The sequence below is a fragment of the Halichoerus grypus genome, chromosome 4 (assembly GCF_964656455.1).
Source record: "Halichoerus grypus chromosome 4, mHalGry1.hap1.1, whole genome shotgun sequence".
Taxonomy (NCBI): domain Eukaryota; kingdom Metazoa; phylum Chordata; class Mammalia; order Carnivora; family Phocidae; genus Halichoerus; species Halichoerus grypus.
In genome coordinates, this window is record NC_135715.1 from 173484700 (window position 1) to 173505651 (window position 20952).

Consider the following 20952-nt stretch of genomic DNA (forward strand, 5'->3'; position numbering starts at 1 on the left):
TTTTGTTGAAATGAGACATTTATTTCCTCTATATCTTCCAGTAGAAAGGATTTTGAACCTAATTAACTCGAACCCTAAATTGGTTTGCAGCTGAGAGGAGGCAAATATTTGAGGTTGGGCATTGGCGCCTTGAGAGCTGGAAAGAAGTGAAACAGCATACTTCAGTCCCATAAAAACAAGGAGGGTGATCTCTTTTTAATCAGCTCGCTGGTTCTGCGCAGCTTGTATTCACCGCAGCTCATTTCTCCCCAACAGGCCCCTAATTCAAGAGAAGATTAAAGTTCTGGGTGAGGCCGGACTTTCTGAGACCAATTTTTCAGAAATGACAGAAGCTACTAATTACTTCTACAAGGTAACACTAGCAAATGTCTCCTTGCTACTGGGGCGGGGGGAGGCATTAAGTTGCTCAGCCCTTGGGTCCTGAGAGAGAAGGTGTGGATCACTCCTGCGGATTTCACCCAGCCTCATGCAGAAAAGTGGCTTTACCGTAGCTCGTCTGGAAACCAAAGTGTCTTCTCCTCATGGAACTGCCCAGAATCAGAGTCTGAGTGAAATCAGCAAAATCTTCGAGTGACAGGAAGACTAGAGAGTCTGAGGGTTTGATCTTTCATTTACATTGAGGTAGCAACTAAATGCTTCCTTCCAAATGTAATTATTGAGATAAATAAGACTCAGAAGTCATATTTTTATTTTTCTTTAAGTTCTTATTTAAGTAACCTCTACACCCAACGTGGGGCTTGAACTCATGACCCCCAGATCAAAAGTTGCATGCTCCTCCAGCTGAGCCAGGCACCCCCAGAGATCATATTTTTTAATGTAGAGTATAAATTATCCTCATAGATGTAAACAATTAATAAGCTAATTTTGAAACAACCTTATTTTTAAGCTTTTTAAAGAACTTTCTAATTTAGTTGAATGATAAATATTTTCACAGAGCCTTGGTTATTATATGCCCTTTGAAAAGAAGGAACCTTATTTTTAAAGGATTCTCAACCTTCTCGAACTCAATAATGAGTTCATTTAGAACTCATTTATTTATACTGCCTTTACCCTCACTCTGAATTAGTTAAGAATTTCTGCCTAAAGTACAAGATAATATAAATGCCGTTTATCAATACTTATTTTGATTAATAATTGTATTTTTTTTTTTATTAAAATGGGGCTGAAAATTTCATCAACTACTAGAAAAAGAAAATGTTGCCTCCTAGGAGGAGATTAAAGCAAAAGCAGTTACATCTCGCTAAGACATCCTGCTTTCCCAGAGGGGAAGTGAAATACTAATCAGATCTTGGACCTTGCTTCCATTAATCAGGCGTGCTCTGAGTTAGGGCATAGTATTGCCACCACCATAATCAAATGCAGGTTAACAGTTATTTTACTTGGAACAGGCTGCCTTATGGGGCGGCATTCCCTAACCTTGCGGTTGTTCAGACAGAGGCTGATGAGAATATTTCTAGAGGAGGATGTGTGGATCGCGTGAGGCTGACCTTAATGACCCTTTTTTTTTTTTTTTTTAAAGATTTTATTTATTTATTTGAGAGAGAGAATGAGAGAGAGAGCACATGAGAGGGGGGAGGGTCAGAGGGAGAAGCAGACTCCCTGCTGAGCAGGGAGCCCGATGCGGGACTCGATCCTGGGTCTCCAGGATCATGACCTGAGCCGAAGGCAGTCGCTTAACCAACTGAGCCACCCAGGCGCCCCCCTTAATGACCCTTTAATATCACTCCTGGTTGGGAAGGCTGGGATCCTGAAAGGCCAGGGAATGTCAGGTGCAGGTACATTAGGCAATCTGGAGTTCTCACATGACTGTTCCCATGGTCAGTTTTCAGGGGCCTCCCATCACCAATGCGGGGGGCTTCTGTTAAGGAGCAGTGGAGAAATAGAAACCAGCTGGGTTGAGACCTGATCATAAAGGGACTGAAAAGCCAGGGAAGCCACTTCAGCACTGATGAGGTAGACAGAGTGGGGGAGCCCCAGGACATGATGAGAAAATCCTGTTAAAGAAAAATGGGGGGCAGAAATCGGCCTGGCAGAGACCTGCCAGGGATTGAAATGGGGAGAGGCCTGCGGTGGGAAGCACAGGTGCGCCACTGCAGATCCGTGCAGGTACCGAGTGCTGCGGCTCGGGTGAGAGTGTGCCTGTGGAACTTCGCAGGGGAACAGCCTGGAGAGGCAAACTTGCTGCCAGTCTGTGTGAGATTGGGGGCAGTCAGGACGCCCTGGTGATCGCAAGCCAGGGAGACCGGACGCATGTTGGTAGACCATCAGCACTAGGCTTTTTGGAGAGAGTTGCTGGTTTGAGGATGTAGGATTGAGAGGAAAGATGGCTTGGGTTTTTAAACAGCGTTAGTTTAACGGAACCGGGATGTCAGTGGAGATGTTGAAAGCGCACCTGGATTGAAAGACGCTCAGGGTTGGGAATTCACACTTGGGAGAGATCAGCAAAGGGGTGATAGCGAGCGCATTGCGTGCTATGGTTGTAACTGCTGGGCATGATTTTAACACTGCCCCAGGGCCGTCAATGCACAGAGGTAGCTGGTGGGCCTTTTGATCACTGGCAGATTTCAGATAGAAACAAGTATGGGAATCTAGTTCTCCGTATGTCAAGTACGGGTATGTTGTATCAACCACTCCGAAAATTAGGTGTAAGCAGTGGCTGAGTACACGGGTTTGGCAGTTGAATTGCAACTTAACTAAGCCCTCGGTGGAGAAGGGCTTTGCAGGAAGTGAGAGCTTGGGAGCTATTTCAATACCGATTTGGAAAGCTAGAAGGAAGAAGACATTTCCAACATAAATTATAGTTTGAGAGCATGTTCTTTATGGCTCTCACACCATTTCTAGCCCCCCCCCCCCCCTTTTCCTTTACTCCACGAGCAGCAGAAAAGAAACGATGTCAGGCAGTAAGGCCGCCCTGGTCTGCGGTGGCCGTCGTGCGGCACCTGACGCCGTAGAATGTGCAGCCCCCACCTCCGAGTCTCCTCCCCAGCCTCGGTGGCCCAGGGAGAGTCGGTGCTGGAGCCTGCACTCTAACTTTTTTGTTTTCTCTCCCTGATAAAGGACCCAAAGCAGCAGAAGATCTATGACCTCTTCCAGAAGTCCTTTGAGGAGGACGGAAGTGACATGGAGCTCCTGGAGGCAGCGGAATCCTTTGACCCCGGAAGTGCTTCTGGCGCACCTGGAAGTGATTCCCAGGACCTGGGCGACAGGGTGGACGAAATCACGTTGACGGGCAGCCCCGTGAAGAAAAGGAGATTTGAATTTTTTGATAATTTTGACAGCTTTACCTTTCCCCTATAAGGGGGGGGGGGGGAAGCATTTAAAAATCATGGAAATAAAACAAGGTGTTTTGAAGCTTGTGCTCCTCTTGACGTTACGTTACGGCAGTGCTGGCGTCTGTCTCTGGCCCCGCGGGTTCGCGGGCCTCCGCGCAGCATTTCCTTTCTGGCCTTTCTGTGCGGGTCGCCTGGGGTCTTCACCTTAGCTTTTCCGGCTGAGAAATAGAGCAGATTGTAGTAGTGATAATTCATGTTCTTTAAGTAACGAGGTGCTTCCTGTGCAACCCCTGAAATTGGGGTTTTTAAAATGTATTGATTCAATAAGTATTTATAGAGCAGCTGATATGTGCCAGGCAGCGTTCTAGGTGCCGGCAGCAATTCAACGAGAGAGAGAGCTGGTGCCTTTGTAGAAGTTACATCACAGGAGACCATAGTTACACATCCTACGAAGAAAAGTAAAGTTAAGGAGGTAAGGGTTTAGAGCAGGAGGTGACGAGCTTTTTCTGTCAATAGTCAGACAGTAAATATATTTGGCTTTATGGGCCAGGTTGTTGTTGGAATGAGTCGACTCTGCTGCTATAGGACAACAGCTACCCTAGGTAATCCAGAAACAAATGATTGTGGCTCTTTTCCGATAAAACTCTGTTACGGACACTGAAATGCGAATCCATACAATTTTCATGGTCACGAATTTTTCTTTTGAATTTTTTTCAACCATTAAAAAATGTAAAAACTGTGCTTAGTCCACGGGCCATACAAAAGCAGGCAGTGGGCAGGATTTGGCCCACAAAGCATAATTTGCTAACTCCTAGTTTAGAGCAGCCCCGTCCAACAGAAATATAACACAAGCCACAGATGTGAACTTAATTTTCTAAAAGAGTATTTTAAAAAATAAAGAAGGATCAAATTAGTAATATTTTAACTCAGTGTCTTCAGAATGTCAGCTCAACATACAATCACTATTAAAAACTTACTGAGACACTTTCTACTATTACATTCTTTTTTTTTCATGCTATATACGCAGTGTGTGTGTGATGCTAACAGCACCTCCCAGAGTGGACTAGCCAATGTCAAGTGCATGTTTCAAGTGCACTTGTGGCTGGTGGCTCCTGTGTTGGCCAACACAGGTTTAGAGAGTGGTGAGGGGTGGGGATATCGTGTGGCAGGATTAGAGGTGATGTCACTGAAGAGAAAGAGGCCAGATGACATGGAGCCCCTAGGTCGTGTAAAGAATCAGATTTAATTTTGAACATGAAGCCACTGGGTTTTGAACAGGGATATGAGGCAGTCTGATTATATTTTTAAAAGATCCCTCCAGGGGTCCCTGGGTGGCTCAGTTGGTTAAGCGGCTGACTTGATTTTGGCTCAGGTCACAATCTCAGGGTCGTGAGATCGATCAAGCCCGTCGTCAGGCTCCACACTGGGCGTGGAGTCTGCTTGAGATTCTCCCTCTCCCTCTGCCCCTCCCACCACTCACGCTCTCTCTCTAAAATAAAAAAAAAATCTTTAAAAAATAAATTAATTAAAAAATGAAAGATCCCTCCAATTTGTGTGTAGCAAATAGATTAGGAAGGATGGTCAGGGGAGCAGTTTTGAGAGGAGGCTAGTGAACTATTGCAGCTGACCACAGGGCAACGCTGAGGTATGGCCCAGCTGAGCGGCAGTGTGAAGGAGGTAAGAAGTGCTTGGACTGGATATGTTGTGATTGTAGAGCTGAACGAATTTGAGATGCATTGACCGAGAGGCATTTGAGAAGGAGAAGTCAATACTTAGACCCAGGATCTGGCCTGAGCAAAGTTGTAGTGCCCTTGACTGAGATTAAAGGAAAAAAAAAAAAGATGAAGAAGTGTGGGTAGGTTGGGTGGCAGGGCAAAATCAAGGTTTTGGTTATGGACTTGTTGAGTTTGAGACGGAGACACCCCACCCAACTCCCCCTTCAAGGAGGGAAGCTTCCTGCCCAGCTTCAGGGAGCTCAACTAGCATATAGCCTCCACCGGGCCACAACTTCTAGTTGGTCTCAGTCCATGGAGAGCCACTTTGTACGAAGTTACACCCTTCGTGGAGCAGCCTGCATCAGTGACTGAACGAGGGGGCCACAAAGGCCGGGCCACTTAGGCCTGATGTGGGACACCCCTGCCGGGCGGGTGGTATTCACTGCAGAGCTGCCCACTCCCCGCTGGGCCGTCTGAGGCTCTAGTTCACCTTCCTCTGCCTGCCCTGCTTCCTCTCCTTCCTTCACAGACATTGATCTCTGATAAACACCTTGTACCACACACTCCCTGTGGTTCCAGGAAACCCAACCTGTGGCATGATCCAAGGGCTAGGTTATGTAGGCTGTAGGATTTGGGTCTCCGGCAGGAGAAGGTCACACCTAGAGCTGTGACTTCGGCCCTCACCAGATATAAATGGTATTTTTAGTCATGGGGCTGGATGAGATTGAGCAGGTAAGGTGACTTTGGAGAAAAAAAGCAGATCTAACTAACCCCAGAGCACGCCAACAGTTAGGGCTGGGAAGAGAAAAAGGAGGCCAAACAGCAAAGAAAAAGAGGAAGAAAACCAAAATGGGTGTCGGGGAGGGGGATATTTAAAAAGTGTTTCAAAAAGGAAGGAGTTGGCTGCTTTAGTTGGTATTGTCGAAAGACAATGGACCAGGGTTAAGTAAAGGTTTAGAGTCCAGTTTTCTTGGCAGCAGTGCAAGATGTCTAAGTTGCTCCAGCATGACTATATGTGTGCATTTGTTTGTTAGACTTGGATGGTTTTCACTCTTGCACAGTTTACTAGGTGCCAGGCACCGGGCCAGACACTTTACATGTATTGACGCGGTGAGCCCCACTTTAGAAGAAGGTAGTTCGATTTTCATTGTGCAGATGCAGAAACCGACCCAAGGGAGTCTCAGCTAGGAAGTGGCAGAGCAAGACTTACAGCTAGGCCACCCCCTCTAGAGCCGCCCACTCTAGGGTAGGTGCACACGTCCTACACCAGCAGGCTCGGGGCTGCTTTGGCGGGTCTATGAGCAGCTGATTGCGTGGCAGCCTTCCCGAGGGGCTCAGCCTCCCTGCAGGCTCCCAGCTAACTCTGTTCTAACTAGAACAAGACCCTGGAATGCACCATTTTCTTGTGCCTTTCAGCCCCCTTTCCAGGGCTTCTAGACAGTTCCAACAGAGAGATCTTTGAGAGCCACCCAACCCCCTTCACTGCTGCTCAAGGGTGGTCAGGCATACTGACATGTCAGTACGATCCGATCCAGACTGCAGGGCCGTGTCCTGTGGGAGGCTTTGGCCTTGGGAAATAACTGGCTGACTTTCTGCCTTCCTCAGTCAAACCTGGCATTTGGTTACTGAGCTTCCTATTAATCACTGTATTGATCTGCTGCTGTGAGCTTCTCTGCAGGGTCAGAGCTCTTCAGGAAATCCAGCCCGAACACCTACCTCTGAGGGGCATGAGTTGCTTCTCCTGTCTTTCTGCAAAGGACTGTGGAGATTAACAGCTGAGTCTGCATTCCGCCGGTGTATCCTGCCATGCTCTGGTGCCAGATCTCCATAGATAATTGGGCCTTTGGTTTCCTCTAGCACCTCCTGAAATGAGAATGACCCAGTGTTACCAAAAAAAAAAAAAAGAAAAATCCAGAGTCAAAGGCCTGAGAGAGAATGCTTGTCTGGGCTCTCCTCTGGGCCACCGGAAGTGGTCTTATACTATCTTTTTCCTCCAGCTCTCTATTTTGTTTTTAAATTTTGTTAGCTGTACCAGTTTGTTTATAATACTGACTATGACTTGTTGGAAGCTTCCAGAGGACAAGTAATAGGTCTGTCTAAAGTTTACTCTAACTTTGTCCCAAACGGCCACTTAAAATAAATATTTGTCTAAGAGTAATTAAGAGCAACGGCTGCTGTGTCATCAAATAAATTGTCCTTAGTTCCCTCAGGAGTGGGTGCTTTGGAAAGCCAACTACATCACTTCATGGTTGCTGCCCTTGGAGTCCATAATCAATCTGCCACGGACACAGCCCCCAGTGTAGTTCTGGAAAAGGATACAGTCGATTGTGCGCGGGGTGGCCTGCTGAGTGATGGCCCAATGAGGACAGAATCTGTATGAAAAGAAAGGCTAAAATCCTACCTCAACATTGCTCACGAGGTTTTTGCAGTGGTTTTTGCAGTCTTGGTGGCTCATTGATGGAAACAACCAGTCACTTCAGAAAAGTCTATGGAATGAGTTAAGGCCCAGGATGCAGAAAGATTCTGGATCACAGTTAGATGCTGAGAGAGTTTCAGAAAGGAGCATTTCTTCCTCGCCTGCCCCAGAGCCTAGCCACAGCCTCTGCTCTCTGTCCTGACATCACACGGCTTGAGGAGCATTATGAAGCCCTCTTCTGTGAGTCTGTGGACGTCTCCGGAGACTCGCCTGCTGCTCACTCAAAGATTGGGTGCAGCTTTCTCAGGAGCCCTGCTGGAGTTTGGTCAAGTCCTTTAATGTCTCAGAGAATGAGATTATAGCATCTCATTCCTTACTTTTTTGAGAGCTCCTCCTTACTCTAGGGATGTGGTTAGTCTACAATGGGTATGCTCCGGAAATACAGTGAAAGGTGCAGGTGATTTTGAGACCTATATATCCAGTGTTGCTTGGGAGAATCAGTGACCATTGTTAAATGAATAAATCTCTGCTTTATTCACCTTGGGGCCTGCCAAAAGGTGTCAGATCAATGCCTGCCCTTGGGAGGGTTTGCCCTTGGTCCTTGCAACTTGGTGTGCATGTTTAAAACCGCTGTTCTTCTGGAGTCTTAGTAAATATGGCCTGTTGAGCCTCTGTCTGAAGCCTGCAGTTAAACCTCAGTTTCAGCCACTCTAGAGAAAGACTCGCCATCTCTGAGATGTCCTTGAGGTCCTCCAAAGCAAATTTTATTTGTACTACGAAGCTGGTAAATTCTAAGTTATACCATCCCAAATGTACCTCTAGAATTTGTTGAGAACCATCCAGCCATTTCTGTGTGATTCAGAAAAGACACTTGGATTTATTTATAGAGAGTAAATGGCTTTGGGTTTAAGGAAGGATTTCTGCACTTTTTCCATCTTTACTTCACATCAGTCCAGACACATACCTGCCATCATCCACTGTGTTTTCTGGAAATGTCAGTTCTAATGAAGAAAATCTGGGCCTATCTCATCCCACTTCCTGTCCCTGCCGTTAGTTGGCCCCTTACAGGGTTTTACAAAAGGCCCCCCAGGCCCACCAGAGCTGTCTCTGCCTACCCTCACCAGGGTCATTATTCCCTGAATGACCCTGGTTAATTTCTGCCTTTAGGGCTGCGATCAGGAAGACTCCTAGAGGGAGCAAGTCATCCCGTAAGCCTTGATCCATTTGTACTAGAATTAATCGTGTCTTTTCCTTCTTGGCTTCCCACAAGCCTTTTTCTAGGTCAGAGGGAGAGCTAAGAAACCGAGCCGGAGGGGCCATCCCCTCACTGCTGGCTCTTGGGTTTTGCCTTGTCTATGCATTCTTATCTATTGGAATCTTAATACTTTTCTTTTTTTTTTTTTTTAAGATTTTATTTATTTGAGAGAGAGAGAAAGAGAGTGCAAGAGCATGAGCAGGGGAGAGGGGCAGAGGGAGAAGCCGATTCCCCGCTGAGCACGGAACCCTGGGATCCTGAGCCTCAGAAGGCAGACGCTTAACCATCTGAGCCACCCCAGAAACTTGGTGCTTTCTGAAGCTCTTTGTAGGTGAAATTTAAACTGCAAAAGGTATGAAAAGAAGTCCAACCTTATCTCCTGCGCTATCCTCTCACTTCTTACCACGTGCAGGATTACAAGGTTAAAAAAAAATGGCATGGAAGCTTAAAGAGAATTTATTGGAGTACTCTCTCATACCTGCAATTTTGGTTTTGTCTTTTCCTGCGAGGTCCCAGCGAAGGAAATGGATTCCTAGTCATAGCAGAAAACATCGAGAAGCCTGTGAGTCACAGTGTTTGGGATATTATGACAGCCAACAGCTATTTGGTTTTGCAACATCCTCTGCCCACATCCCCCCTACCAACCCATTCATCTGACTTACTGAGTGCCAGGCACTCTTCCCCTTTGTTATTAACTCCCCTTTTCTAGGGTGAAATATCATACATAAAAGAGTTCATAAAACAAATTTACAGCTTAACAAAATATTACAAAACACTCATGTAAACCATAATCCCAAGGTTGCGAATGTATGTTCTAGAAGTTTATTGTTTTGCTCTTAATGTTTAGATCTACAATCCAATTGCAGTTTATTTTTGTACATGGAGTGAGGTAAGGTCAAGGTTAATTTTTTCCATATGAATATGCAGTTTCTCAGCATCACTTATTGAAAAGACTGTCCCTTCATCTAGTGCTCTGCAGTGCCTTCTTTTCACTATTATAAATTTGATATAAAAATTAACTAATCGGGGCGCCTGGGTGGCACAGTCGGTTAAGCGGTTAAGCATCCAACTCTTGATTTTGGCTCAGGTTGTGATCTCAGGGTTGTGGGATGGAGCCCTACATCAGGCTCTGTGCTCAGGGCAGAGTCCCTTGTCCTTCTCCCTCTCCCTTTGCCCTTCCTCCCGCTCATGCTCTCTCCCTCAAATAAATAAATAAAATCTTAAAAATAATAATAAAAATGAAAAAATAAAAAATAAAAATGTATAAGTAAAAAATGAAAGCCCTGCATTCTCATCCCTCCTATTCCTAGCCCTACTTCCTACAGGTAATAACTAATATAAACAATTTGGGATGGAGCCATTGGTAATTTATTCCCAATGCATATAAATATATAAATATATAAATATACATAGAATTGTTTTTACAAAAATTGAATCAAACTCTTCATATTAGAAATGGCTCATTTCACATAATATATTTGGCTATTGTTTCATATTGATTGACCTTTTCTTTTAAGAGTTACCAAGTAACTCCCATCCTGATGGATGCATTACCTGTGTCAATCCCCTGTGAAATGTCCATTAAAACAAAAAGCAAACAACTAGAATGATGAATTTAAAGTAAATTTGTGGAGAGAAGAGAAGAAGGAATGGATCCACATACTGAATTCTTTTCGGATACCTGATTCTTTCTAGGAGTTTAAGCCTTGGCCTTGTCAGGGCCCGCCTTCCCCTTGCTGAGTCTACTGCCCCTTGTGGAGGCTAGCCCACAGGGCTCTTAAAATTGTGTGCAGACTTCACTCCTTTGTGGCCACCAGGCACTTCAGTGAAGGGCAAGCAAGAGCTCTTCGGGCACAAAGTGAAGGAACAACATGGAACCTAGGACTCCAGGATAAACCTTTTGGTCTGCAGCATGAGATAAATTGGGAATGATGTTTGCACCTCAGATTTTCTTCAAGAATCAAATGTTCCATATGCCCCAAAGAGAACTGGTTGGCTCAACAGCTAAAAGACCTCTCCTCTAGAGGCAACTTTTAACTTATTTTTTTTTTAAGGGCAAAGTGAATTTTGCTTGCTCCTGATGAGCAGGTGTGACTCAGCAGAGGTTTTTACTAAGACTTTTATAGGTACATATTACAGTTCATCTCTACACCTGATGGTCTTCTAATGGGGATGGAGATTTATTAGCCCACAGATAAGACAAATTGAGGCTTTGTACACAGTTCTCTGAAGCCACTTAGAGCTGATTTCATGAGAGTGCTATTTGTACATCCTCAAGCTTGCTATTTAAAGAGAATTGTTCAGTTTTGAGAAAATTGCTCTGAGCATGAACAATTTCCTCCTATTATGGTGTCTCATTTTCAGCCACTCTACTGCATTCTTACTCATGCATTCTATCTTCTCTTGCTCTCTCTCAGACCCCCTGAAGGACAGAGAGGTAGGAGGCTACACAGGGGATGGGGGGGAGGTGGTAAATTTGCTAAATGATGATCTGAACTAGGCTCTTGAGCCAGCCCAGGAGGGCTCACCTCAGAGAGTGCAAGCTGGCCATGCTTATACACTCACCCAGGGCAAGTGAACATCACTATTGCTCAACTTGCAGGCACAGACCAGAACAGGAGAACAATTGGAGTGCTTGTTTCTCAACTCTTCTTCCACCAATCCCATTTGTTTGCACCAACAGGAATGTATTTTGCTTTAATTTATAGTTTTCTAGAAGCAGGGCATAGTTTTGGTGGTGAGGTGTCCAGAAATCATCCCCAACATGCAGTGTATTTCTCTCCTGAGGGAGGAGAGACTTGCTCCCTCTGCCCCTTGCCGTTCTTCACCCTAAAGGGGCAGAGGGTACTTGGAGGCTGTGATGGAACTGGGAGATTTTGAGCACATCCTATTCCCCCAGCCGGGAGATGGGTTTGCACAGATGCATTGGTGTATAAAACAAGGTACTTGCTGTGTGTGTCTCTAGGCATCATTCTTCTTGATGTAGTTTTTACCGAGAGGTTAATGTTTTCAATATGTAAAGGCAAGAATGTAATGCCAAGGAATACAATATATAATTTAATTGGTGAAAATGTGTATTTATTTAATTAGAACATAAAAATAATCTCCCCAAGTCACTGTATGAAGCATTTTTTAAAGAAGGGATGTAGTTATTATGTTTTAAAAGATGTGCCTTTGTATATCATACCATTTCTTCTACTTTTGTTTATATTTGAAATTTTCTGAAATGTTTTTAAAATGTACTGTGGGGGTCAATATCAACAGCTTCATCAATGGACATTTTTCGTTTGCGTATTTATGTGTTGATTTTAATGCGTACTAGGAAAAATACCCACATAGCACATTCGCCCTGGATTCCACGGATAGTTTTGGCTTAGGACGAAGCTTCATTTTGTTAAGTTTTTCAAAAGTGACTTCGCTTTAAAATGAATGGTAAAACAGTCAATACCAGTATGGCAAAAACTGGAGATGCAGCTTTCGAGTGACTAAATTTTGAGAAACACTGGTCTAATATTTCCATCTGTTACCATTCATACAAGAAGCCAGTTAAGTAACAAACTGACCTCCTTCTATCCCTAGCAATAAGCCTGTGATAAATAATTCTATCTCTTTATAGCCTGCTTAAACAATAACAATTTTAATACAGAAAACAAAAAAACCACATTCCCCAGAAGGCCCCGGGGGCGAAGAAACCTCCGGAGCATAGAGTTTAATTCCTAGCTGGGCCTCCCGTTCGCCACTTCCGCCCGTTCGCCTAAAACTGCGCTTGCGCACTGAGTCTCTTCCTCTCTGGGCTCAGACCTAGTTTGCGGCGGCATGGTGAGTGTTGCTGCCGGTGAGGCCTAGAGGTCTATCCGCCCGCATCTGACCTTTTCTTGCTATCTTCGCCCTCACCCGGCGTCTGCTCGCCCGCCCTGCCCCGCGCCGTCTTCGGCCTTCGTGCCGTGGCCGCCCCTTTTCGGACGCAGACCGGGGCGGAGGGGCGGGGGCGGCTCGGTGGCGCCTGGCCCATCCGGGCCGGGTTAACAGGGTGCCCTCGGAGCCCGGGGACCGCTCTGGCCTCAGATTTTGCCAGGATGGAATGAGGGGGACCTAGGTCACTGGCAGGGACTGGGTGATTGGAGGAATGGTGTTTGGCGCAGGGAGTGGGGGGCAAAGACTCCGTTCCCGGGTCCTAATATCGACGGTTTCTCTCTTTGCTCTTAACAGGCTAAACGCACCAAGAAGGTCGGAATCGTGGGTAAATACGGGACCCGTTATGGTGCCTCCCTCAGGAAAATGGTGAAGAAGATTGAAATAAGCCAGCACGCCAAGTACACTTGCTCCTTCTGTGGCAAAGTAAGGTGGTCTCCGGGGGTGGGGCGCAGGGGGAGGGGAGGCTTTCCTGCGAAGTGAGCCCGCTCTTGAAGGAAGTTTGTGAATAGTGTGCGGGGTTGTGGGTCAGTGTGGATTTCGTAGAATGCTTTCCATTTACACTTGGGAACTAAAGGGTCCAACATTTGACAAGGAGCCCCAGCCTAAGCCAAGCCTGCTTCGTGGGAAGTGACTTGTCCGTTCTGTCTGCTGGTGTTGCTGGAGGGTGTCGTGTAATGTTTGTATGTCGATGGTGTGCAGGAGTACTGTTTGGGGGGGGGGGACGTGATCCCAGGACCCTGGGATCCCAACCTGAGCCACCCAGGTGCCCCCGAATACACCCATTTTCTAGTGTGATTTAGACTCCTGGATGGTGGTGAGGTAAAAGGCTTTTATTGGTTCATAGGGAAAACTGATTGTCTTTTACAGACAAAGATGAAAAGACGAGCTGTGGGGATCTGGCATTGTGGCTCCTGCATGAAAACCGTCGCTGGTGGCGCCTGGACCTACAAGTGAGTCCCTTTTCTTTGTGGTATTTGGAAGGGTGTGGATCACATCAAAATTCCAGGTTTGACGCTGGACGGGCTAGTTTTAACTCTTTTTACAAGACTGAGAAAACAGGAATGCTTTTGTTTTTTTCATGACTCATGGAGAGTTATGGTTTATGTTCAGTTATTCAAAGACTAGAAACAAAACTACTACAATAGAAAAGTCTGATATGACTTTAGAATTTCATAGAGTTCTAAGGGTCATCAGTGTGAGCATAATGATACTGTACAGGCAGGTCCTTTAGTGGGACTGAATCTGTACTGAACTTTGACTTGTACTGCAAGCTGTTTTTGTAAAAATGAGGTCAGTCAGCTTGTGACTGTGGATGGAAACTTGAGGCCACCTGGACCACGACACCTTTGCCACTCCAAACAATACTGGCTGGACCTCGACAGCTTTGTGACCCTGACAAGTGCCGGGTGATGCTGCTGAGATAAATCTACCTGTGCTGGTTATTGATTGAGTGGACTTTTGAGTTAATCTATTTCTGGAAATTAAAGCCGCCCTTGAAGATCTCTAATTTTGGAATTCGTTGCTGACCTTAAAGGCTGATATGTGATCCAGTATCTAGATGTGTGCTGTCCAATACACTAGCCTCCCACGTATAAAATGATAAGGCTAGTGTGGTTGAAGAGTTGAAATTTTAATATTTTACACTGCAGCAGTGTATTGTGTACTGGAAAGTGTTGAAATGATCATTTTTATATATATCTTATATATGTGTGTGTCTTGTGGGCGTCTATGAGGTCAAAAAGGCAAACGGAGCCTAGCGTGCTCTCTCGGTTGTGATGATAAAATGAACTAGCATTCCTGTACCGACCATATGTGATGGTTATGGGTGTTCCAGGTAGAGTTCCAGAATCTTTTGGTATAACTTTTTGTAGTCATTTTAATAGCTGTCTTCCCAAAATATGCTTGTCTGTTCTACCTATTTTGACACTTTTTTTGATATCTCTCATTTATGATACCATCTTAAAATTTATTTCTTCTGACATTGTGTCCATTCCCTTTCAATGAGTTTAGGTCAGCCTCCTGCAACCATTCATTCATCCCTGTTATTTTTTTTAATGCTGCTTGAGAGATCAGATGCATGAGATTGCCTATTTAATTCTGCAAAAGCCTGAAGACACAACTCTTAATTGTTAAAAGTTGTCATCATCGTTAAGATTGTAATGTAAAAATGAGGCAGGATTTACTCATTTGCCATTTCACGTGTTAGTGTAGCTAATTATATTGGAACCAACTTTGTTTTTCTTTCCAGCACCACTTCTGCTGTCACAGTAAAGTCTGCCATCAGAAGACTGAAGGAGTTGAAAGACCAGTAGAAGCTTCACCATTTGAAACATTGCTAGCCTATAATAAATGGGTTAATTTATGTAACAAAAGTACTTTGGCTTGTTGTTAAATTTATTAATTAGGTCTTTCAATTTGTGTTGCATTAGTTTTGCTTTCTCAGAGGCCTTGGAAATTAAAAATCCTTCTAATTTTTATTGGAAAAGTGTGCTGAGATTGGGTTTTCCTAATACAGCTTTTTTTTTTTTTCTGTAGTCAAATGATAGATGATATAAGAATATAAGTCTTAGAGGATGGATATGTGTCTTTGCTTTCTATAGGTGTATCCTTGGCCAAGTCAACTCTTTTGAGCTACATGACTTCAAATTGTGAGGACTTTTGTTTTTAGATCACGGTTAATTTTTTTGTTTCTAAAGGTAGGATGACATATAATACTGCCTTCTAACTTAATGGGTGTTTTGTCTCACCACACGTTTTATCAGCATCTTCAGAAAATAATATGAAACAATTAGAATTTTAGGACAAATTTTGCAGATGTCTACACCATTCTCCCATTTTTCAGTTGCAAAGAAGGATAGACAGGATTGAATTACTCAAGTTGGTGTAGATGGTCAGTTACACTAATAAACATGAAGATCCATGGAGGAATTCGAGTTGTGTGAATAGTTTATGGTGACGATTAACCTTTTTTCACCTTTATTCAGTCCATCACTTAATTCTCTGCCAGTTTTCGTGGTTCGCCTTTTCTCAGTCTTGTCTAAGCTACCATCTGTGGTAAGGAGTCCTTAGGAACCTCCCTAACAGGTATGTCTGTCTATACTCCAAAGACAGTAATTCTTTAGGAATACAAATCTGAAAGGATGAAAACATGGATTTCCTATGCCCTTAGGGTAGAGTAAAAATCTTTCTTCATGGGCTCCCCTTCTCTTCCATAACTCTGGCCCATTACTAGCTTTCTTAAGTTCTCTATAACATCTGTTCACAGATTTTTTACCTTTACTTCTGCATTGGCTGTGGCACAAACATTGCCTCAGGGTAATGCTCTGTGTCAAGCCCTTATTAGACTCACAGCAGGAACTCTAGGTTTGTGTTTAATTGTTGCCGCCAACAGTTTTGTTCGTTAACGTGTCCCCAGTATCTAATATAATTCCTTGCACATAGTAGCCTTAAGTATTTGATGAGTGAATGTGTGGCTCTTATTTTTGTAGCAAAATGGTACCTGTAAACAATGTGATTTTGTACTGTGAAACGTCAGTGAGTTCTGTGAGTCAGTAGGAATAAGACCAGGATTGACAAATCAGGATTTTCAGACTTCATGGAAATGTTTGACACAGGTCTTCCAAAACCCCAGGTTTTGCGTTAGCATAGGGAGTTAAATAAACATTAGGTACCTGGAGTTAACAGGTACCAACTCAGCCAAACTGCCTCCATAGTTATGTGGTCCAGGTTACTTAACCTGTGCTTCAGTTTCCAGAACAATGCCTGGTAGTAAAATGGAGTATATGATGGGAGCTAGGGTTTATTAATTATTGAGAATCTTACTTGAAGGCCTTCTGTGTTACTTTGTTAGGAATTTGGATGTGATTGTATAGGTAATAGAGAACCATTAGAATTTTTTAAGCAGTGATGTAATATTTAACATTTCTTGAGCCTGAGTAGTCTAAGCACTGAATATCATTTAATCCCAAAACAGCTTTATGAAATGTAGGTAATAACCCCATTTACACACATGAGAAAGCTATATAACTTGTAAATGGTGGAGCTGGGATTTGAACCCGTGCGTGTTGGCTGATAATACTAGAAATTTTTTTACTTTTAATGTGTTTATTAAGATAAAGAATAGATGGGGAACATAGAGGCTAGTTAGAAGGGTGTTGAAATAGTAAATATTTTGTGGATAGAAAATAGTGACTTTCTCAAGGTTATGGTAGGCGGTGAGGGTAGGGCTTAAAATTAGGTTTCTGACTCTGTAGTCCAGGATTTTCCCACTTTGCTAAGCTGCCTTATGAGCTCAAGAGTATGTTTCTTCTCAGTTTGCCTCTTTACAGATGAAAGATCCCCACCTTCATTTTACTCTTACGAAGCAACCCTGGCTTGTTTTCAGAGCCTTTGGTTTTTAAGCCATTTAACTGACTGGATCAGGATACAAAGGTGAATAAGGCAAATGTTCCTCACTAGACAGGCTATCTCATTCTATTCTAAATATTTTTGTCTGTGCTGTGATAAATGCACAGGTTGCCCGAAAGCCCAAACACATATAAATGCAAGTTTGTTTTGGGCTTGGAGATGACTGATGAGGACTACTTAGAGATAGGACTAGAGTTCAAATCTTGCAACCAAGATCTGGGGCTGAGAACGGGTTTTACAGGGGCCCAACTAAGAATGGAAATAATGCATGTGCAGCAGCAGTTTTGAAATGTAGCCGCCAGAACCAAGCAGTCTATATGAAGTTAAACGTTTTTTTGCTTTTACTGTCTTAGGAAAACCAAAAGCCATTTTGTTGTTGCTAGCACTTTGGGCCAAAATTGAACAACAGGGCAGGGAAATGGATTATGTGTTTTGGGATAAATTAGTCAAAATGAGTCAAGGGTCAAGTATATGTCATGCCATGGTCAACCCTGTAGGCCAGAGCCTTTGAGAATCAGGACAGTGAGTGGGATGGCTGACAGCAAAGACCCACAGGGATTTTTGTGGTTCAGCTAATGAAGAAGGGGGTTAGAGGGTAGAGACCTCATTTGATCAGCATACATTGACCACTCCCTGAACTAGGGACAAGATATGATTGCCAATCTTAGCTTCACTAGTGGGGTGAAATATGCTTCATTACACTTATAAATTACTGGTTTGGAAAAATGGTATATGGTAAAAGCGTTTCAAAGTAACATGTTGGGCTCCTGGGTGGCTCAGTCATTAAGTGTCTGCCTTCGGCTCAGATCATGATCCCGGGGTCCTGGGATCGAGCCCCGCATCCAGCTCCCTGCTCAGTGGGAAGCCTGCTTCTCCCTCTCCCACTCCCCGTGCTTGTGTTCCCTCTCGTTTTGTCTCTGTCACATAAAATCTTAAAAAAAAAATTAAAAGCTTTAAAAAAAGTAACATACAGTGTGTACATGTGGGTGCCGTATGTGTGTGGCAATTCCAGTCAATATGCTAATTTTCAGAGCTCAGCAAAATGTTTCTAAAATTTATTTGGAAACAAGTAGAAAGGATAAGCAGAAAGTCAGTGTAGCTTAGTGATTAAGAACATGGACTAGGGTCAGAAGTAGTTTAGATTTCTTACTAACTAGTGAGTGACCTTGGACAAGTTTACCCCTTTTTTCAGGTTAAGTGTCCTTATCTGTAAAATGGATATAATAGTGTTTCTTTCAAACAACAGATTAGGTAATTTTGGTTCCAGAACACTCATTAATGGTAAGGTCCAGGAACCCAGGATACATGGAATCCTGGATCATGGAGAGGGGAGGGTACTAGAGATACTGGTGCTGTTTGAGTAAGGGTGTTACGTCAGAGGAGACAGGAGGGAAACTGTTTGCCTGTGGTAGGAGGAGGAGTTACGTTGAGGAAGGAGGAGAAGATGTCAGGTTCAGGCAGAAGAATCGCATAAGGTACAGTTTTTGGTCCAAAAGGAAAGGAGGCTAAAGCAAGACCTTATTTGAAAATAGGAAGCCAGTGTCACACTGTGTGTGCGTGCACGCATGTGCGCCCATATGTGTATATGGCCACATGATGTGCTGGTTATGTGGAGCACTCGTAGGATTTCATTTTTGGAGGCTCTTGTGATACTCCCTGTAGGGGTAGGGTACATTTTGCTCCTTTGTCATCAGTCTGCTTGTGCTGTTCTGTCTGTGCAAACTTGTCACGTGGACCTGTACATCATGGGTCAGGTTGTAGCACATTTGTGCTGTCTCAAGCAATAACTTTTCCGGGTGCTTTACATAGATATTTTAGTCTAATTGTAGATTATTTAATCTCTCTTCAGTTTACTCCAGGCTGTGGGGAAAAGAAGGTCAGGGTTGACTGCATTTTGCACAGGAACCATAAAAAGATTGCCCCAGGCACTATGGAAAAAGGGATGGACATCTGACAAGAGTAAATGGAACCAGTCAACTCTCTGCAGAGAATTTAAATCAAATGATAGAGGAGCAGAGTTACACAAAGGCGGAGCACTAAGCTTCAGGAAAAGCTCATGGACTCCCTGCTGCCAGGATCACAGGGCTGCCCCAATTCCTAACTTGTTTCAGCTAGAGTTCTTTGGTTGTGTGCAATCCAGACCGACTCAGGCTAATTAAAGCAGAAGAGATCTTACTGGAAGGTAACCGAGTGCTTCACAGGATAGAAGAAAAAGACCAAGTTTGTAAGGGGAAGAAAACCAGGGCATCTTTTCTGGTTATCACTGACAGATGCTGAGAGAGACAGAGTCCTCTTAAGGAATCCCCAGTGGGGGCATCAGATCTGTGTTTTGTCTTTTTGACACTGTTTAGGAGTGAAAGACCTGAAGAACTAATCTCATTGGCCTAATTGGGGTTACATTTCCAGCCCCGGGCACCTGCGTAGACAGTCTCACCAAGACTACACACAACAGGAAAAAATCTCCAAAAGGAAATCGGATTGGCTATAATTTGAGGAGTGAAAGTGACTTCAATACTTGAATTATCATTTATTTATTTATTTATTTATTTATTTATTTATTTATTTATTTTTTAAAGATTTTATTTATTTGACAGACACAGCGAGAGAGGGAACACAGGCAGGGGCAGAGGGTGAGGGAGAAGCAGGCTCCCCGCTGAGCAGGGAGCCCAGTGTGGGGCTCGATCCCAGGACCCCGGGATCATGACCTGAGCTGAAGGCAGATGCTTAACTGACTGAGCCACCCAGGCACCCCTTGAATTATCATTTAGATTGTGTTCTTACTAAACCATCTAATTTAAAATTGGAGTTTTGTCTCTCACCACCTTGCAAATTGCAGCTCATGGAAGAACACTACAACACGGCCACAGTATATCCTGTAAGTTGTTCTCCAGTTCTTCCTGATGGAAACCTGAGGCCACTGGCCATGGTCAGACTAGGAGTGTATGGAGGTTGGATGATACATGATGTATTGAGTCTTCTGTGGGTTACGGAATGATGACTCCCATCCTGTGGTTTTTACCCCCTCCTCAGGATATAGAATGGGATAGATAGACTTAGGAACTTGTGAAGTACCTTCAGTTGTCCTTTGGCCAGTGGAGGGAGGGCTGTTAGATTGGAAATGTCAAATGCTGCAAACCTCTAGAAATTGTACTCTCTCTCTGCCCCTCAACACATACACCAACATAGTAGGACAGAAGGAATCCCTGGGAAATCACGGATTAATGGTACCACCAAATAACTGAAATTGTCACGAGCAATGGTCTCATGATCATAACCAATCTCAGTTATGATATTTTTTAAAAGATTTTATTTATTTGAGAGTGAGAGAGCATGAGTGGGGTGAGGGGCAGAGGGAGAAGCAGACTCCCCTCTGAGCAGGGAGCCCGATCTGGGGCTCGATCCCTGGACCCTGGGATCATGACCTGAGCCGGAGGCAGACACTTGACTGACTGAGCCACCCAGGGGCCCCAGGACAGCAGTGTACTTCAATCGTTTTGCTTCAGGGCTGTCAGGTCACATATTCTCTGTCATTACACTAAGGACATAATTGGACTGAGAGGTCGGGATGTCTTGTGGACCTTATATGCCTCAGTAGACATGCATACAGTAGTTTAGGTCATCTTTGGGATATCCTTTCTGAAGTGATAGACAAGTTTCATCACCTTAGACCCCCCCAATTAAGAAAGGGCATAATGTTGGATCTGTTTGGATTTTGGAGGCAAAACACATTGAAATGTGCTTCTCTGTCCCATTTACTGAGTAACCTGTAAGGCTATCAGTTTTGAGGGGAGACTGGAGAAAGTAAGGACTTTGGAGCAGGTCCAAGTCACTTTGTTATTTAGTTTATGATTTATCAAATTCGAACATACTGGCAGGGTTAATGGCAGACAAGAGATGTTCTATGATGCTCCAAAAGAGGAATCAGTACACTAGAGGTTCGGGGTTAATGACTTCTGTTAACATCTATTATCC

The 20952-nt window shown here is 44.0% G+C and overlaps 2 protein-coding genes across 11 annotated transcripts in view; both read left to right on the forward strand.

The window, feature by feature from the left end:
- The window catches only part of SMARCAL1 (SNF2 related chromatin remodeling annealing helicase 1), a 57492-nt gene extending 54141 nt beyond the window's left edge, over positions 1 to 3351 (forward strand). For 9 of the 10 annotated variants that reach the window (XM_078071296.1, XM_036085331.2, XM_078071295.1 and 6 more), the window contains 2 exons: positions 256 to 352; positions 3058 to 3351. In XM_078071296.1, coding sequence (XP_077927422.1) covers positions 256 to 352; positions 3058 to 3297 — 337 coding nt within the window. In that variant the 3' untranslated portion in view covers positions 3298 to 3351. Of the gene's footprint in view, positions 1 to 255; positions 353 to 3057 lie in introns of those variants that run through there. The other variant, XR_013447364.1, reaches the window with a different exon arrangement.
- Positions 3352 to 12389: 9038 nt separating this feature from the next.
- RPL37A (ribosomal protein L37a) lies at positions 12390 to 14948 on the forward strand. The gene is made up of 4 exons (XM_036085337.2): positions 12390 to 12477; positions 12868 to 12996; positions 13441 to 13523; positions 14822 to 14948. The coding sequence occupies exons 1-4, from the start codon at positions 12475 to 12477 to the stop codon at positions 14883 to 14885; spliced, it is 279 nt and encodes a 92-aa protein (XP_035941230.1). The 5' UTR covers positions 12390 to 12474; the 3' UTR covers positions 14886 to 14948.
- Positions 14949 to 20952: the final 6004 nt, after the last annotated feature.

What these genes read in the sequence shown, in the direction of transcription:
- RPL37A (XM_036085337.2), top strand. An exon ending in CTTGCTCCTTCTGTGGCAAA is followed by an intron (nt 12,997 to 13,440) that starts GTAAGGTGGTCT and finishes TGTCTTTTACAG; the next exon opens with ACAAAGATGAAAAGACGAGC. An exon ending in GGTGGCGCCTGGACCTACAA is followed by an intron (nt 13,524 to 14,821) that starts GTGAGTCCCTTT and finishes TTTTCTTTCCAG; the next exon opens with CACCACTTCTGCTGTCACAG.